The 20,940-nt window shown below is 32.3% G+C and overlaps 1 protein-coding gene across 8 annotated transcripts in view; it reads left to right on the forward strand.

The window, feature by feature from the left end:
• The window catches only part of LOC148615900 (polycystin-1-like protein 2), a 140,021-nt gene extending 120,608 nt beyond the window's left edge, over window positions 1-19,413 (forward strand). For all 8 annotated transcript variants that reach the window (XM_088582513.1, XM_088582515.1, XM_088582517.1 and 5 more), the window contains 8 exons: window positions 2,192-2,592; window positions 7,550-7,780; window positions 7,968-8,254; window positions 9,142-9,678; window positions 10,902-11,167; window positions 13,325-13,593; window positions 14,908-15,064; window positions 16,311-19,413. In XM_088582513.1, the coding sequence (XP_088438639.1) occupies window positions 2,192-2,592; window positions 7,550-7,780; window positions 7,968-8,254; window positions 9,142-9,678; window positions 10,902-11,167; window positions 13,325-13,593; window positions 14,908-15,064; window positions 16,311-17,512 (3,350 nt within the window). In that variant the 3' untranslated portion in view covers window positions 17,513-19,413. The remainder of the gene's footprint in view (window positions 1-2,191; window positions 2,593-7,549; window positions 7,781-7,967; window positions 8,255-9,141; window positions 9,679-10,901; window positions 11,168-13,324; window positions 13,594-14,907; window positions 15,065-16,310) is intronic.
• The last annotated feature ends 1,527 nt before the right edge of the window (window positions 19,414-20,940 follow it).

The following is a 20,940-nucleotide window of genomic DNA, read 5'->3' on the forward strand; positions in this document are numbered from 1 at the left end:
GTGTGTATTATGATTAAAAGTAGTCAAAATGAAGCTGAGAATGTGTACTTTAAAATCATATATGTAATTAACTACAAAAGTGTATTAATATGGTTTACATATGTGAGTAATTTGCCTCCATGCTGTCAGTTAGCAGATCAGGTAAAAATGTGGATTTTCAGTATTATTTATTCAAGTAAATTTTGTGAAGAATTTCTACTATCATCGTACCATTAGCATAATGATTTTGGAAGCCTTATTTTCCAAGCTTCGCAACGGTATGCAACTTTAAGATGTCATTTGTCCTGGGAATTCACAGTGAGACTTTGAAAATTACTTTTTTAACATGTAAAGTAATGAAAACGTTAGAAGTGGTTATTGAGACCATAAATTAAATTATGGCATATTTCAGAGAAATGCATAATTTGAGGAAAATTGCCTTTCCTGGTCATTATTTCCATTTTCCCATAAAATCAGTATAGTGATATTGGTAATCTGGCTATATTTTAAGAGGTGCATAGTGCAAGGTATTTTAAAAAAAACAACATAGCAACAAGATTTTTATCAGTAACAGTGACTCATAACTTGACGTCATCCATGAAATACACAACGTCAATTCTTGGGATATTCAAAGTACTGAAATAGTCACACAGCACAGACTTAGAATCACACAGTAATAAAATAGGTATGATATAAATTGTTGAAATCTGTTCTTTTTTCATAATGATAAATGATATTTGCTATTACAACTTCTTGAATTATCATAGGTATCACTTTGGTGTGACAAGTTAGTTAAAATTGTAATTTTTTAGTAATTTAGGGAAAATATCACTGAGGGGTATGATATAAAAATGACCGTTTCTTTGTAGTCCTATGTCTGATTTTGATAGTTTTGGTCTTATTAGACTCACAATACCAAAAGCTTTCATAAAATGTAAAAAAAGAAAAACATAAAAACTCATAAAATGTTTTTAAGGTCTCACTAACCACTTCTGGGTCAAATGGCCACCCCCCTATGTAGTACCAAAAACACACTGAACCTAGACATATGCATTGTAAGTGCATTATTTGTGTGTATTATGATTAAAAGTAGTCAAAATGAAGCTGAGAATGTGTACTTTAAAATCATATATGTAATTAACTACAAAAGTGTATGAATATTGTTTACATGTGTGAGTAATTTGCCTCCATGCTGTCAGTTAGCAGAACAGGTAAAAATGTGGATTTTCAGTATTATTTATTTAAGTGAATTTTGTGAAGAATTCCTACTATCATCGTACCATTAGCATAATGATTTTGGAAGCCTTATTTTCCAAGCTTCGCAACGGTATGCAACTTTAAGATGTCATTTGTCCTGGGAATTCACAGTGAGACTTTGAAAATTACTTTTTTAACATGTAAAGTAATGGAAACGTTAGAAGTGGTTAGTGAGACCTTAGCAGATTAAACCAAAATTTGACCAGAAATAGATCTCATCATGCTGGACACTTTCACCCTGTCAGAATATAGCTAAACCTAACGGTTTAGGAGATGTGTGTGAAAAAAACTACTGTTTGACCCCTATGTTCTATTTTTAGTAACGGCAGCCATGTTTTTCGACCAATCAAAAATCCCAACATCACTTCTATGCAGGATATCCCAAGGAACATTTATAATTAGTTTGGTTCTAATTAGTCAAATAGTTTCAGAGGAGAAGAGTTTTGTATAATTGTTAACAACGACGACGACGGACGCCAAGTGATGGCAGTAGCTTTCATGGCATTTGGCCAGATGAGCTTAAAAGTAATGCTGGAGTTGGGGATATTAGGATTGGTTTAGGAATTTAGGGCCAAAAAAGCCAAGAACAAGCATTTACCTGATAACCGGACAGTGACTTGACTATAAGTGAATTGATCTCTTTCACATTGTACCACACGGTACCATCTCACCAATGGGAAGTTTAGGGTAATTTCTTTGGTTGTGACATGTACTGTTTAGGAATGAGGAGTCAAAAGAGGGCCAATGAAAAATCAGTTTCGTAATGTTTTGACAATAACTTGTTTTTAGTTTTAGCACAATGTGTCATTCCACCAAAAAAGATGGGATTGAATTCAGTGTTTGACTACTGTGGTCGTATCAAGCGACACCTTTCGAAGCATTTTATTGACTGTGCTTTTGATTTCTTATTAAAAAAAAGTACATATTATTTTTATTAGTGTTTTTGTCTTTTCAGATGATCTCACTTTTCAAGAATTCATCATTGAAACTTTCAACAAGTCGGATAAAGAAATGTTTTTGCGCTGTAGTATTCAACATCCTGGTACATTGAGCGTTAAAATAATTATAAAGACAAATTTACCAGATTACAATGTTACTCTGAAATATGCAATGAATTCAGATAGAAAAATATCAATGAAAGATGTTCAAACAGGAGATGATTTTGACAAAAATGAAACTGTGATATTCAAGCAACCTCATCCTTGGGATTTACAATGGAGTATAGGATTTTTACCTGTAATCAATTCAACAGAAGAAGACATTAGTCCTAATATATCAATCAGTATAGCTTCAGTTGGCATTAGCTGCCGTTACTGGGAGGAATCAAGCGGGCAGTGGCTAACCACAGGATGTTTCGTAAGTTTGTTGTTACCACCAATTCGTCGTTGCAACAACTGATTTTATTCAAAAAAATGTAAGATATGTGTATCCCTTAAGGATAAATATGAAATTGGGAACGTTCAAAGAAAATTATTTATCTTTTACCAAAATTTGTAAAATTTGAAAAAAAGTGTAATTTTGATTTAATATGTTTATGAAGCGTACATGTATCGTTTTCATTTTATACAACTGCAAAAAATACAAACGTTTTATGTTATGATGGTGTCAACGCTGTCGACGTCGTCGTTAGCGTTGATAATGTATTAGTTTCCTAGCAATAACCTTAGTTGTAGTAAAGGGAGTTTCATGACATATTGTAACCTGTTGCCTGGGGAAGATTTTTTTTTTAAAATGGGTCAATAGCCCTAACTGTTCTGTTATAAGGGAGTCTAAAGGGGTTTATTTAAAATTGAGGTGAAACGTTATTCCTTATTTAATATCGATAATGCTTATTTTTACTTCTTTATCATTTTTATTATTGTTTTTTTTTCTTTTCTTTTTGTTTTGTGTTGTTTTTTTGTTTTTTTTTGTTTTTTGTTCGTTTGTTTGTTTTTGTTTTTGTTTACATGAATCTGAATTGATTTAAGAACATTTTATTGATTTTGAATATCATATCTTTGTTTAGGGGGCAAAATAGAGCCACGCCCTAAAAATCTACTTTTTACCTCACCAGCCCGAAGGCCATGTGAGCTATTGCCATCACTTGCAATCCGTCGTTATCGAAGACGTCCATCGTTAACAATTTTTCATAACTCTTCTCTCACACTACATGCACTTGACCAATTGGAACCAAACTTGGTGTGAATGTTTCTGAGGGTATCCTACATAGACCTGACGTGAGAAAAACAGGGCCGCCGTTACTAAAAATAGAACATAGGGGTCAGACAGTAATTTTGCGCATATATCTCCAAAACGATTAGATTATGCTAAATTCTTTAAATTCCCGAAAGGCTCACAAAGTCTCTAGGGATAAAAGTTGTCAGACGACCCCTTGTAAGAGTTAGTACCAATAGTATCACTGTTTAATAATTAAAATTCATTAAAGGTTTAATCGTACCAGTCTTTTTATGATGGTCTCAGGGTCTGTATACTCTTTTGAGAAAAAAATGCCAGGTTAGGTTATGAGACTATGTAAAATAAAGGGGAAGGGTGAAGACTTCATCCCATCGTTTGGAAATAGAGGTTATTATTATACCCCACACCATAATTTGCAGGGATATGATGTTTTTCTTCGTCCGTGTGACTTTGTATCCATCATAGCATGTTGTCATCAAGATATTTTTTTTTCATATTTCCCTTAAGTTGTCTTTATTGTCAGTTGTACTAACAGCTTGGATGGAATAGGTTTTCACAGACATCGGTCAAGCTGGGGGATTACTTGGTTGTAAGAGTCCCTTACTACTGATATTGAAAACAAATTGATGTCTTTTATAGCTTGATAATTTTTCCTTCACCGAATTGCATTTTGCATTTCAATTTCGAGAAATATTTCATATTTGTTTTTGCTTTTTTTTTTAAATGTGCGGACTTGACATTTTTAAAGTGTGCACATGAGGGCATGTGGAGATTTTGCGCAAGCTCACTGAAGTTATTTAATTTATTTTCTTGCTGATTTTTGTTCATCTTGCTTATGTCCATTTTTTGTTACTTATTTAATTTTAGGAGAAAACTTAACATACAATTAAGAATTTGATTCAACATAATAAAAAAAAATGAACAATGGTTTGCACGTGTACTTTAAAGAAGGTGTATTGTATTACTTTCTAACTGTACCAGGTACATTGTATTTTTGTTCTGTTTAAACATTTCAGCGCTTGTTTAGTTATACTATAGTTTATAGTATTAAGAGGTGACAGCCGAACAGCAAAGTACTTCCGTGACCCCGAATTGCTTTGATCCAATCTGCACTGAACAATGGGAAGATTACTCCGATTGGGGGCGCTTTAAATACCGCGCGAAATATTTCAGTCTTGTATGCCTCAGAAAATCATTTAAAGTATTAATTATTAAATAACTTAAACGGTTTTTTCAAGTAAAATTTATGAAAAGAATGGTTGATGTTTGTTTACATCTATTTTTGGAGTGAATTCATTGGACCAATGAGCGATGAGATCGAAATAAAATCACTCTCTCGGAAAACGAGATTTCCCTTGTTTACTTTATTACCCAATGAAAAAGCTGACAGAATCGCATTTAACACGTCATAATTGAAGATAGAGGGGTTTTCTCTGTAGATTGACCAATGCTCTTTGACTATCTGAGGGGATTAACTGTTTCAAAGTCGGGATCACCGTTTGTTTGCAAACTTTTGAGACCACCGAATGGCATGTGCACGTCGCTGTCAGTGGCAAAATCAAGCGCTATCTCGCCAAAATATTTGTTGATATGCACAATAAATGGTATAATTGGGACCAGAGCATGTTTATTCAGGTTAGTTATCCCACCCTATTATATCTTGTGCAATATCTTTGATGGGATTAGTCATGAAATGGTTCAAGCCCCCCCCCCCCCACATTTTCCATGCGTATGAAAAAAACTTATCTCGGATTTTGTAACACACAATCTACGTTGAAACAGCGAACATTGTGTTTGGCGTTGTGTAAACACTCATTCTTGTCATCGGTATACACCACGTATACACATATATTTTCCCAAAATACAAATTGGGTTGCCCCCACCAAGTCAGAATGGTCCATAATTTTAGTGTCTTTATTCTTTCTGCGTACATACACAAAGGAGTTATAAATATACTATAAAAATCCTTGCATACATTATTTTAATGAACAAATAATGAATTATTAATTTGTGAGTATAACTATATATATATCACTAAAAAATAGTCATTCTGATTCTCTTTCACCAATGATTTTTTTTAATATAGAAATGAAATTCTATGAAAATACCTTTTTAACTCATTAGAGCTTTGGATATTTGGAAATGCAGTATCACAGGTATAGTCAAATATTTTTTTTCACACATATTCCTCTATTTTGTTCTTATTTGTACATTTATTTAATTCTACTATCAGTTTGAAAAAAATATAAAAATCCTCCATTCTTTAAAAATATTACATATAGTATTTGGTAGAGTTTATTGTATTAAATTGGTTATTAATTTTCAAAGGTAAAGAAGAAGTGAAATTTGTTTTGCTAAACATCAAAATTGTGTCATATTCAAATAATACCCTCTTATAATGAAATTAGGCGTACAAGTGATAATACAGTGTGTTATACCTTCGGCTTATGTAAATTATAATTCCTGTTCTAAAAAGTAAGGTGATATGCTGGTAAATTTTTTTAATCCTTTAAATTATTATAAAAACAATTTTTTTAAGTATTTTCACTCAATATATTAAAGGTAGCAAGGATTTTTATTATCTAAAAAAGCACTGGGGAAGGAAAAATGAACACTTGTAATAATTACTATATTTTTTGAAGTTTATTTATTTATAAGATTGTAGTTCACCAATTCTTAATGCCTAATTTTTTTTTATTTTAATAGACAGCAAAATATATACTTACCAAGTTTTGAAAATATATCAAATCTATCAAAGTGAACCCTAACATTATTTCAGCAACAAATCAGTAGAACTATAGATTCATCATACTTACTTTTTAGATAAATATTATTTCAAATACATGCACAGTACATGTATTTTCCAATATTTTTTATTATGTTATGGCAATGATTAAAATCTTAGACACATGGAATGGTATGATGATAGTTCGAAGTAAGGGAGGGTGTTTTATTTTTTCCTCCAAGTACATGTAGCCATAGACATTTAATACTTACTACTGACAGATCTTTTCCTGATAACTTGTTGCCAGACAAAATTAATATGGAATATATTTAAATTTTTCTGTGTTCTAAATTGTGGAAACGCAATGAATTTGACAACCATACCAGTATTTCATCCAGTTTTGCAGTGCTAGTGGGTAAAGCTACCATGAAAATAGCAATGATATTTTTCTTTTATTTTAGTTTGTATGAGAACAAACCTAAGTAGAACCCATTACAGTCCCATATGTACCAAATTGATTTCATGGCAGTGAATTTTGAAATAAAAAATGTATTCCTACATGTTTCTGTTTATAAATGTATTTAAAATTATAGTATATATTTTTTGTGTAATATAAACAGGCGAGGCGTCAAAATGCTACAAGTACTTGTTATTTCCGAATTTTACTAACACTTCCGAACACAGTTGCCTCCCCTGTCAAGAACGAAATTTTAAATAAGCTGACAGAATTGCATTTAACACCACTTCGCAAGTAAAAACATTCACTGCAGCTCAGAAATATATTGGTCCTTCATTTTGTGAGATATCTTAAGTGTTTCAAAATCTAGAAATTGAGATATATTTATTTTTATTTCGCTAGGCGGTGAATTTTTGACAAGGGGTTGGTCTAGAAAAAGCTGACAGAATCTCTTCTGTGAGCTGTTTTGGCTTTTTTATTGCTATATTTTAATGAGAAAATGAACAAAGATGCGCAGCATATCGGTTAATTTTGCCGATGTAATCGATGAAGCTCTAACGAGTCGATTTTTCAGTGCACGTTTTGGCAGTGAAAAATATCGGCATTCTGAGGTCATGTGTCACGTGACTTTTGCAGATTGGCGTTCATATTTTATTGACTTTGCTTTTTCGGCTGACATCATTAAAGAAAAAAATGATTGAATCTAGTAATTATATTTTTGAATGGAAATTAGTGTATTTTTTCTTATGTGGTAATGACTAACTTCATATTAAAATGATCCAAGTCAGTTTACTGATTAATATTCATTGGGTAAAAAATCATTGTAAATCATTCATTTTCTTGTACCCGCATTCAGGTACTAATTTTTTAATGTTGATTAATATACAGTTGGGTCAGAATTTATTCCAAGTCATTCAATTTATATACCCACACTCATATTCTTAATTTTTCAACAGGTTTCCTCTTCTTCCATGTTTGACACTGCAATTTGTAAATGTGATCATTTAACTGAATTTGGAGCAGGATATTTTGTGTTACCAAATATTGTGGATCCAATAGCGGATGCTTTGTTGTTTTTGACATTTTTTGAGAATCCTGTGATAGTATCAACCACTGTTGTATTGTGGATGCTTTATCTACTGTTACTTTATTGGGCCAGAAAAGTTGACCGCAGAGACCAGTCAGAGGTAATGCATGCAATACATAAGGCCATTCATACAATACATAGTGACAGAAATATTTTGGAGCATCAAATTTTAAAAAAAAGTTCATTTTATGACATCCTACTTTGGTTTATATTCTTAGGTTGTACATGTTCAATTCAGACTTTTTATTTGTTGACATTACTTTTTGTGAGCCAATTTTTCATTTCAGGCTGCCATTCTTACTCCTTATCCTAGTAATCCAAAACAAAAATACAAGTATTTGGTGTGTATAGTTACAACATGGCGAATAAATGCTGGAACAACAGCTAATGTTTCATGCTACATTGAAGGGCACAAGAGTCGAAGTGCAAAGCATTGTCTTACAAGTTCATGTGGAAATCGAACATTGTTTAAATCAGGATCTGAGGAGTGGTTTCTGATTACATCTTCAATTGACCTCGGTGAAATTAAACGTGTTCACGTGTGGCATGATAATAGTGGTTCATCTCCATCATGGTAAGTTCATTAGACATCATTTGAAAGTGAAAAAAGGAGATTAAGTATAGATTGCTGTCCTCTAAGGATATGTTATTTTCTGCTCATTACAACACTAAAGCACTGAAATTGCTGAATTTAATTGACTTTTGTTAAATATATTATTCTTTTGACTTACTGCGCTTAGATGTCTCCAACAATTAATTTACCTTTTATAAAAAGTTCATAACACAATATAGCATGTCCTTCCTTAGTGTGAAGTTTATTGGTTTCAACTTGGGTTTTATCCTTATAATTCAATAACTATCCGAACTATATTAATAGTTTTTTTTCTTGCATGCTCTCATTCAGTGAAAATTGACATTGCAAATGGCTGCATTCAACTGGCAACGTCACATGGTTGTCAGTTTTAATATTGAAAGCATTTACAGTCTACTGATTACTGTTCTCTTTTAAAAATTGTTGTCTTGAGTATAAAATGCCGAAAATGATTTGAATTATGCAGATAATACTGTTTAAGCCTTTTAACCTCGCTGTCTTTTGACGAAGCGATGGTAGACATGTTGTTCACAATATGATATTTTTTACACTGTTGTAAAAAAATTGTCATCTCTGAGGTCGTAAAAGGTAAACCACCTATTATAATGCGCAAAAAGGCATATGCTAATTAGATAAGAATGTTTAAACACTTAGAGTTATAAATGGTAACGTGCGCTGTAGTTTTGTTTATTGATGGAAAAAGTATATTTGAAATGAGACAACACCCATGTAAAATATTGTAAATGAAGAGGGAATAAAAACAACAGATATCGTGGAATGAATCAACTTCCATTGTTTTTAGGCATTTCCTAATAAGGTTTAATGCATATTATAACTTTATTGTTAATTTATATTTGACTAATTTCCAGGCTTTTGTCTAGGATATTGGTGGAAGATTTACAAACCAAAGGAGTGTACCATTTTCTTTTTAATGCCTGGCTAGATATATTTAAAGGTGTAACTAAAGTGGCTCTATCCAAAACTTCAGCAGAAGAATTCAAAACTTTGAGAAAGAATCAATTTTTCATGAGAGTTGCAGGAGACCTTAGAACTGGGCACGTGATTTTCAGCATCATTTCTAACAATGCTAATGATAACTTATCAAGGACACAGCGATTGTCATGTGCATGGTCAATAATGCTTTGGACTATGTTGACTTGCTTGATGTTTCAAGGAATCGAAACAGATGATGATGTTTCTACAGAAATTTCTGGTTTTGAGTTTTCTATCTCTATAAAAGACATTATAATTGGGATACAAAGTAGCATAATTATGTTCCCAGTTAATTATATCATTGTGCAACTCTTCCTTAGAACTGCAAAGAAAAAAGAAAAAATCCAGAAATATTCTGAAATAAATGATGATAATTTAGTGGAAGAAGTGGGTAACCTTAAAGGCAGAAAAATGTAGGTTTTTGTACTGAGTTATTTTCTACACTGTTTTCATGGTTACTTTCTAAGTCTATATCTCCAATATTATGAAAAAATATAAGCATTCGCCGGTACTGCATAAATTTTGATTTGTGAGTGCCCACACATATTGGTGTCAAAGTGGTGATTCAGACTCATACATTGAAATCTGTTGTCAGTTCAATCAATAGATCATTTGATTATCTTTTACCATTTTTACAAAAAATGTATACAAAAATAACATCTGGTGTTGTCTATAGAAAAATACTTAATAAATTAGTCTTTTTTGGTTTCGAAGTAGTCTCAAATGGATGACGTCTGATAGTCTGTTGTGCGCCTCACTGCAAAAAAAACATGAAAATGAATTTGCAAAATGGTGCATTCTGAGAGTGTCTGAAACAATGTTTTTTTTTCTTTCAAATTGAAACATATTTTATGCTTTCATGCCAATAGTGAAGTTTATGTTTGACCAAAGAACTAAGGAGGTAGGACACTACTCTACAGACAGTATGAAGTAATTGATCTCAGTTTTTGCTATAAAGATGACGTATTGTACTTAAACAAATTTAGTTTTGGAGATTTTATTCACATATTCCAAAGAACTTAAGATATAGGACAGTACAGAAAATATGAAGTAAGCCTCATATCTTGACATACAATTAGAGATCGATGAAAAGTAAGATTTGTGACCAAACTATACGACAAACGTGATGATCTCATTCCTTATGTCGACTTTCCTTTGTCCTTGTCATAGTTTTCCTTTCCATTTTTGTCTACCCCAGATATGTCATTCAATGAGCAATCGACAGATGTTTCTAAAAAAGCAGATGATGTTTAACCTATCGGTGCCCCTGGTCCATACTAAAAGTTTTCAGTTGAGTCCGGGTTGCTCATTTACTTTTGTTTCTTTGCACATTTAATTTTGGTTATTTCACGTTCTTTGTTATGTGACTCTGTTTTTCTCGCCAAGTCTTTTTCATTGGAATATTCTTTTGATTTCTGGTTGAATCTTGGTTCCTTTCGATTACTCTTGTATTCTGGTCCTTGGGGTATTTAGCTAACCTTGCGCTGCATACACAATATAAGAGCCAAACTCTGAAAAAAAGAAACACATATGCATTAAAATATAGTAAATTTATAATCTGATGTGTGCTATGATTTTTTATGTTGGTATGGTAGGTGGTATATTTATAAACCTAATATGTGCTATGATTTTGTAGGTTGCCATGGTGGATGATATACTTCAACTGGACCTTTGTTACAGTAACATCTCTCATTGCTACATACTTTGTCATGTTGTATGGTCTGAAGTTTGGTTACAATAGTAGTTTAGAATGGCTGGTATCTTTTATTGCTGCTTTCTTTGATGAGGCTTTTGTATTGGAACCTGTTAATGTAGCTGCTATGGCTTTTTTGTTTACCTTTATTTTGAGAAGACCATACCAACTTGGAAATGCACCAACATCAGTTTTACAAACATCAAATGGTATGTCATACATATTTTTAAATATATTGAAATATTCCAGTGTTGACAAATGTATTTTAAAATTTTTGTATTGAATATGTTGTTGATTACATTACATTCCATTGGTTCTGCTGATTTGCATTTTTGTATTCCATCTTTATTTACAAATGGAAATAGCACGTGCTGTTTGTTTCTTTGATGGATTTCATGGTTAATACATTTTTGAAAGATGTTTTTTCAATCATTAGAAGCTCTTATATAATTATCCCCATTCTCGAGCTGTTGCCACCACTATGTGTCAGGTTTTGGTAAACCTTTTTGCAATGTGAGCTATTGCCATCACTTGGCGTCCGTCATCGTCTTCGTTAACAATTTTTCAAAACTCTTCTCCTCTGACACTACTTGACCAAATGGAATGAAATTTGGTATGAATGTTTCTAGGGGTATCCTTCATAGAACTGATGTGGGGATTTATGATCCGTCGAAAAACATGGCGGCTGTTACTAAAATAGAACATAGGGGTCAGACAGAAGTTTTTCGCTACATCTCCTGAACCGTTAGGTTTTGCCAAATTCTGACATAGTGTAAAAGTGTTTAGCATGATGAGATCTATCTGTGGTGAAGTTTTCATTTTAATCTGTTAAGCCATGGAGTTATTGATTATTTTATTTTTGCTATTTTTAATGTTATTTCTCTCAAAAATCTCCTGACACTGCTTGACAAATCGAAATTGGAACCAAACTTCGTATGGATGTTTCTTTGGCTATCGTATCTTGCATTGAACTGGTGTGGGGATTTGTTTGATCGTACGAAAAACATGACCGCCTTACTAAAAATTGAACACAGGGATCAGACAGTAGTTTTTCGAATACATCTCCAAAACCGTGAGATTTAACCAAATGCTGAAATTCAAAAGTCTTCAGAGATCAAAGTTGTCAGGCGACTCTTTGTAAGAGTGATTGCCCTTGAAAGGTGAAAAATGACATTTTTTTACAGTTTTCAGCCAATATCTTGAAAACGATAATAAATTTCTAATACTGAAATGATTCCTAGGATAATTCCTACGAAAGTCCTCTTGAGTCAAAATTAATGGACAACTCTTTTTTAAATTTATTGCCCTTGAAAGAAAAAACAAGTTGAACCAGGTAAGTGATTCAGGCTCCTTGGAGACTCTTGTTTCTTAATTTTTTTTTAAATCTGAAGTGTACCATATTGACTAAACTGTGGTTTCTATACAACTACAAAAAATATGTGGTGGTAAAATGGTATGGGGTTTTCATCATTGCCCTTGTTGTCATTATCCGTAGACACATGGTTTCAGTTCTGATGACTTGAATTTCAGTCAGTTGATCTGTGTGAAATTTTCCAACATGGTCAATAACCACAAATAGAAAGTTGATATTGCTTTTGAAGGTTATGTCCTCAACCTTTTTTTTTAATTTAGGGGCGAAAAAGGGTAAAAAGCAGACATTTCATAAAGTTTAACTATATAACTCAATTAAAAGCATGGATATTCACAATTTTCTATACCATGAAGGTCATCTATCAGGTGGAACATTCAGAAATTGAATCTTAATTGTACATTTATCCAACTAAAGGAACTTTCGGTGTCCAGGTGAGGGATTCAGGCTCCTGGAAGCCTCAACTTAGTTGTATGGTTTACTACATAGCTATGTAGTAATATTCCAATACTACATATACGACTACTAACTGTAAAATGCACTGGTACTGTAGTTATTATTACAAGTGTTGGTTTGAACTTAAAAATCATTGATATTAAGATATTATCTTATGACATATTTGTTAAAGTCTTTAGTTTCTATACTTGTATAAACATTTTTTTCTGCAAGCCAAACTGAACATTACATTTCAATAAGTCTTAAATTACAGAAACATCCATGATAATTAAGTTTCAAATATAAGCTTGGATAATTGTCACATTTTGTCGTGAATGTTGACTTTCATTTTTGGCCATTATTGGAAGCACTTTTCTTTTTCTTTAGTTTTGTACAAAAGCCTGAGAATGTCTTGATAGATTAATTTTGCTGGAACTATAATACTTTTGAAAATGATTTCAACTATTAAAAAAAGACACCTGAGTTGACAAATTGCGTGTATATAGCTTTTTTTAATCTTGTAGTATGTTTTGACTAACAACTTGTAGGATTCTGTTTACAGATCAAACTACAGAGGAAAAGAAGCAACTGCCTGGCCATGACTCTAATATAGCCTTTATTCCTCCTCCTATATCACGAAAGAGAATGATAGCAGCAAAGAAGGAGTACGAACTTCAGAAGAGGATTCGTACAAAATTGCAGGATATTTGCTTGTACATTTTGTTCACTCTTGTCCTCTTCTTTGTCGTCCACAGCAGTAAGTCAGTAGAACATTGTTTTCGACAGACAGAAGTGGTGAAACATCTAACCAGATTAGAAGTATTTAAAAAGGTTTAACTATGAGTCCAATTTATTACTAGATAATTAAGAAGCTTTAATGTTGTCTTTTTATGTCAATTTTAAAGCTCAACGTCAGGGCATTAAGTTTTGTTGCCATCCTTCTTATATGGATGTCAAGGAAACGAGGGGTGGAAGAGTAATCCAAAACGTCATAATATAAGGATAACTAATATGTATTATTAATAGCTTTTGTTAAAGTAGTTGAATAGCTTTTTGTATCTCATTTTAGGGGATATTATGTCAGTTAAAAAACCAGTACGGGAGACACCTTGGTACAAATAACATCATTTTCCATGCTTTATAAATTTTTAGTTATGATTTGATATTATTATGAAACAATGAAAAACAGGTATGCATCCTTAAGTGGTAGAAATAATATTTTTATCCTAATAAGACAAGATAACTAAGCTTTGTATAAATGAGGTTGTCATTTCTATAAGTTTGACCCTAGGAATATTTATTGTCATACTAGTTTACTTCTGTTCAATTTCTCAGAACACAGAAGTGTTAAAAGGAAATATAACTATTTTAGATAAAGCATGGAAGGTATTCTCTTTTTATTATCAACTGATTAATATTTTTTCTCTTCAAAATTTGAACATTATTTGGTGGATATTGGTAAATTTCACAAGGCTCCGAACCACGAAAAGAAGGTTGTTATCAATTTTGGGAAATATTTCCACAACCTTTATGAAATATGGAACCAACAAGGGGCTAAGAACATGCAGTTTATGGAATTCAATTGTGTAACTCAGGTTAAAGCTTATTGAATTTACATTGTTCTGTTCCACAAAGGTAAGACTAAAACGGGTTTAAACCATCCAGGAATAATAAGGGACTGAAAATGGCAAAAAAAAAACAAATGTCTTTCTTCTTACTATAAAAAAAGCTTTAGAAAAAATGGATGTATTTTTACTGATTAGAATTATGGGTCAAAAAGGGACCTGAATGAAAATTTGATAAAAATTATTTATACAACTTAATATTTATGGGTATCCATCTCTATCAAATTATATTTTTAGGTTCCATACCACCAATGTTAGGTTAGGATTGATTTTATGGGGATTAATATATCCTTAAAGAGTTTAAGTACTAAATGATCGTTCTTCTGGTTTTTGATGTATGTATTTCCATTAATCACTATTAGATGTTAGAGTTATAGTGGTTACCGTATCGTATTTAAGGACAGTATAAAAGATATAAATAATTTCTTCCACTTCGTATATTTTTTTGCTACTGTTTGGGGTCCAATCTTTGCGTTCATAACTAGCATTGCCCTGCTGAGCATTTCATTGTCTTTTGTAGGAGATACATACTTCTGAGGAAATTTTTGCCTATACTAGAAGTACATTATTGCCAACTTTGATGAGAACCCTGCCCTATGAAATGACGATAAAAACTGCTGAAAATGATTTCCTTTTACTTGGCAAAGTCCGTGTGAGACAAATTCGTGTAGAGAAAGGTTTGTAATATATGAAAAATCACGTTCTCTTCACATTAATTCACATATATCAATACATGTTGGCAGATTCTTTGAATGTTTTAGGGAAAGTTGCAATTTCAATAAAAAAAAATATGTAATACACTTATAAATTTGATTATCTCCCTATCACATATTAAGCGCCTATAATCTTTCTTGTTGGCCGTCTGCATAATATTTTAAATTTTCATATAAATCCATTTGGACAGTGTAGGAGGAACGGTACTTACGACGTACATGGAAGAGTAATCAAGGGAACCAAGGTAAAAGCGGTAATCAAAAGAATTTAATCCAGGGACAAAGACCAGACATGGAAAACAGACATACACAACTAAGAACATAAAATAACTAAAATCATACGTACAAAGTAACAAAAGAAATGAGCAACTCGGACTCCACTAAAAACTGGGAGCATGAACCAAGTGCACCGGTAGGGTAAGCTTCTTCTGCTTTTCTAGAAACACCCGCCGAGTTACTCATAAAAAGTCAAGTCCGGGATAAACAAACGAGGAAAGGAAAACTATGACAGAATAAGATATCTTGAGTTTTGTTTATAAGTGGTATTATGATAGTTACCTTTTATATGATTGATTTCTAACATCTAAGGCTGTGTTACTTCATGTGGTATTGATTATGGTAAATGCTAACAGAATAAAACTCTGCTGACATATGAAATAAGTTCAGCTTGCCACTTCATTTCATTGAAATAAGTTTATAGTTACTGTATATGCTGTAATCAATTTTGACTGCTATCTGTCATCAACATGTTTTCTTAGACCTAACCATTTTCACTATGGATAGTATGGATTAATAGAGAACATTTTCCTTGAAAAAAGTTGGAGCTGTCACTGCATTGCGACTTTTTATAGATGGTTGAATTTTTTTTTAAATTTGTCATTTTCACTATTCGAAATGTGTGGGAGAGTAATCAAAGGAACCAAGGTTATTGCGGTAATCAAAAGAATGTTATCCAGGGACAAAGACCAGACATGGAAAACAGACATACACAACAAAGAACATGAAGTAACTAAAATCATACATACAAAGTAACAAAAGCAAATGAGCAACTCAGACACCACTATTCGAAATGTGTGGGATATACCTAACACGAAAACCCACGCATCTGATTGGATATATTGAAAACACTTACATACTTTGATTTAAGATTCAATTGTGCCTTAAAGCACATACTTAACAATAAATACATTACAATGTCTTCCTTTTACAGGTAGTTGTACCTATCCCCTGTCCCTTACTGAACTTTTTGCACTCAAACTTAATTGTACAGACTCTTTATCTCTACTGAATGATGACACACAGAGTTATGACCAATCCTGGAAAGCACCTATTGAAACACCAACTGTATCAAATGAATGGACATTTCAAAGTGCCTTGGATATAAAGTCGGTTCCCTATATTGGTCAATTAACTATATACGGAGGTGGAGGCTATATTGTAGACTTAAAAAATGACAACAGTGCATTGCAGAAAATATCAAGTTTGCAGAATTACAAGTGGTTGGACGAAAGGACGAAAGCTGTGTTCATAGAACTAACCCTCTACAATGTCAATCTGAATTTATTCTCATCAGTTATGTTGGTGGTAGAGTATTCATTGACTGGTGGATTGTTAAAATCAGGAGAAATATTTACTACCCCTCTATCATCTTTTAATACTAACCAAGATGTAACAAGGATTGTATTTGAGATTTTCTTTTGTATTTTAACATTTTTCTTTATATACATAGAGTACAAGAAAACAAGACAGAAAGGTTTTAAGAAGTACATTTGGAAATTTTGGAGTATTATTTCAATATTTCAATTAGCTTTATGTATAGTCATGTTGGCTCTTTACATTGAAAAGTATATCATGGTTGAGTACCTGTTGGAGGAATTCAGATCAAATGGCCAGGATATGTTTTATAATTTTGGATTTGCAGTTATGTTTGATAATATTGCATCTTACATTAGTGCCATATTAGTTGCTGTTACCACTCTGAAGTTCATTAAACTACTGATGTTTAATAGTCAGTTAAAGTATCTACTTTCTATGATAGAAAATACTAAATCACAATTGAAGGCATTTACTTTCTTATTTATTGTGTGTCTTATTGCCTTCACAACTTGTGCTTATTTACTGTTTGGAAGTTCTCTATATGGACACAGGTCGTTTATGGACAGCTTTATGACATTGATTGAAAGCACTATTAGAATTATGAACTTCCATGAATATGCTTTCGTATTGCCAGTGATTGGGCCATGTTTTCTGTCTATGTATATTTTTGTTTTTGTTTTTATTTTAATGAAAGTTTTCACAGTTATTGTTATCAATGCAGTTATTACTGTGAAGAAACATGGTGTTGAACAAAATAATGAATTAGCTTTAATGGTTAGATATTTGATTGATAGTATAAGGATAGCTTTTAGATAAAAACAAAAGGGAGTGGATTATTGACCAATTTTGCTAAATGAAACTCATAAAAAGTTTTTTTTTCTAATATAATTGTAAATCAGACTTCTTGCATTGCACTTCGTATCATCCTGTAATGTCATTGAGAAATGAATTTCATTAAAGATATATATATATTTGACAGTTCTAACATTGTTGGGAATTTCTCAGACCCTTCTATAAGTTTCTATTATCTTCCCTATATCAATTTGAGACATTTATATATATAACGTCTCAGAATGTGATTACTCTATTCGCTACACTGTACCGCTGTGACATCTATGGCAACATCGCCTGCACGAAGTCCAGCGCCCTAGACCACGGAGGGAACGACCAAAAACTTGCATTGCTAATTTGACAGTTCTAACATTGTTGGGAATTTTTCAGACCTTTCTATACGTTTACATATCTTCCCCGTATCAATTTGATCCGATTGAGCAGTGAAGCGAATAGAGTCGTCACATTCTGAGACGTTTATATATATATATATACATATATATATTCCTGGAGCAAATAGATTTTTGATACGGTATTAAAATTTCATCTTTGAATTATTTGTAAAAACAAAACATTATGGCATAGAGCTGAATATTGAAAAAAATACATGCTTTTTTTTAAAAGTTACTTTTCTAGGCACGAATTGTATTGGTAGTTTTGATTGTTTTTAACAACAAGGAAAGAAGTTTGTTAACCCTAATATTCTTTTTGCAAATGCGAAGGAATATCAGATAAGTACTATAAGAATTTAGAAATTTTGTTGCTATGTTATGATATTGCCCATGATTTGACCTTATTTCCTGTGCCTTTATATTTTTTTGTTTTTATTATACCTCCCGCAAAGAAAGTTTGGGGTATATAAAAATCATCCCGTCTGTCCACATTTCTTTTAAGCGCAACTCCTTAACCGCTCATGGGATTTTGATGGAATTTTATAGGAAGTTTGGTGACGTAAATGAGCATGAAAGAATATAATTACTGTCGAAGGACTCCAAAGGGAGATAATCTAAATCAAGGATTTCACATGTTAAAATTTTGTGAGCGCAACTCCTCCTAAACTGCTCAAAGAATTTTTATGCAGCATGATAGGAAGGTTGCGTACTATATTCAGGTATACGTGAAGGAATATAATTACTGTTGAATGACGCCAAAAGGAGTTATTCCAACAAGCGTTTTACATTTAAGCTTATTTGAAGTAAGGAGTATTCTCTTTGTGAGCTTGCTCAAAGTATTTCTTGTTTTAATGAAAGTTTCTACAGTCATTATCATCAGTGAAATGCATTCATTACTGTGAAGAAACACGGTATTAAACAAATCAGTGAATTAGCTTTGGTGATCTAACTAGTGGCCTGAAAGTACAATTCATGTTTTTACAATTTAAAAAAAATAAAAAGTGAGGAAATTGAAAATAATAATACAGGCGTCTTGTGTTCTTATCTTCTGCTTAAAATAAAAAAAAATGTTTAAGTAACAATTGTTCAAACTGTATTATCTAAGTTTGTTGTAATGGTTAATGAGAAATGCTTGACGTTGTTTTATATGCAAGTCTGGCAGAGCATATAAAGATAGAAAAATGATTTTGGAGCATGCTGAAATTGAAAACCTTGTCTTAAAACTTAGCATTCATAAATTGGCAGTGAAAAACTGCTTATTATTGGAAGTTACGTACTGACAATCCAAAACAATTGTTGTATTAAGCAATGCTGTAAGCTGTGATTATTTTGTTTTTATCACTTTTGTACTGTGATATACGTCCTGATACATGTAATAGTGATATTTACTGGTCATTTTCTTGGCTTTATAATTAACAATGTTTATATTTCGTAATAATCTATATTGTTGTTTTGATTTGCTGATATTAAAATTGAAAAAAAAATCAAATCAAATTCAGGAGTTTTTAAATTGTGTAAGTTAAGACATTTCATTTCCACTGTCAGATTGGCTTACAAAAAAGCCTGTAAAAAGTGTTTTCCTGACCCTGGATTTCATGAAATTGACAGCGCTAATTTTCATACATATCCAAGCTGCTGCTTGAAACGTTTTACATGAAAGCCCTCGGAAAACCTTATTTATGCTTATTTTTAAATACATGACTACTTAAAAATAGAACAACACTTATCTTCTAAATTTTGACCCAGGGTCCAACGAAAGGGATATTTCAATTGATGTATATACTCTTATAACTTCAAAATCCACGAATCGCTAACATATGTTTCTTTCCTAATCCACGGAAATTGGTATCCACAAATTAAAGTACTATTACAGTATTGTAAACAACAAATTTATGATGAGTGTTGCCAAATTGTTCTTTTTGAATGAACTAGAGAACATAAAAAGCCTTAATCGCTTACCTGTCTCGATAAGCAACAAGCTATTGCCATCACTTGGCATCTGTCGTCATCGTCGTCTATCGCCGTCGTTGCCTGTCGTTATTATTTCGTTCCTGCATAAGATGAGACATGTTTTCTTCTGACATGGAGGGTTATTTTCTGTTCAAGGTCACATGCCCTTTAAAGGTACTGTAAGATATATACAACTTGTTTACTTCCAATTAAAATCTCTAATGACGTTAATTGTGTAGGTTTATGACCAAATACCGATCGATATTATTGCACACCGATCAAGATCGGAAGGCAATAAGGTAACAACAAAATTACCGAACACGAATCTTATTCATAATCAAGTCAAGTCCAAAATAAATCTTGCAAAATAGATATTACACCACCGTTGCAGCTGGAACCGCAATTGTCCAGACTTGCTACAGGCATTTCAAATGAAATAGTGGATTAAACCTAGGTTTTGAATGGCGCTAAACCTCCATCTTCCATTGCAGCGTGAATATACCAATAGTGATGTACAAGAATATGCATGTTGTTGTCACAATCGGTAAACCAGCGTTCAAATCAGCAGAAATAACAATTTACAGAAAACAATCATTACTCATTATTTTAGGAGAAACTGATTATTGTTTCAACCAAGGACTGATATCTTAAAACGAATTTGGTAAGAGCCCTTTTTGAGACGAATTTCCTCATATCCCTGATTCAGGGGTCTGTAACGTAGATATCTATGACTTTAAAGGAAATCAGAGTAGTTACAAATGTAGCACTTGCGTTAGGGTAACGAATCAATTGTGAAATATAAAGACTATATGCAGGAGATAAAGGAATATTGCTGCATATTATGATATTGAAATCAAAGTCGTCTCTTTCATCATAAATCTTATTGCTAAGATCACCACTAATGTCAAATTCGAGATGAAGGTCCAAAAAAAAAGATGCAGAACAAGCCTTTATCTCGAGCTTTAGTGGATACATTGACAGTAACCATTTACCAAATAGGGTTGTTGATGGACAATACATTATTAATATCTACGTAACGTTAAAGGATTCAGTATTTTATAAATTTTTATT

Source organism: Perna viridis, chromosome 5 (genome assembly GCF_037379345.1).
Source record: "Perna viridis isolate PV_CMFRI_1.1 ecotype Kerala chromosome 5, ASM3737934v1, whole genome shotgun sequence".
NCBI classification, from domain to species: domain Eukaryota; kingdom Metazoa; phylum Mollusca; class Bivalvia; order Mytilida; family Mytilidae; genus Perna; species Perna viridis.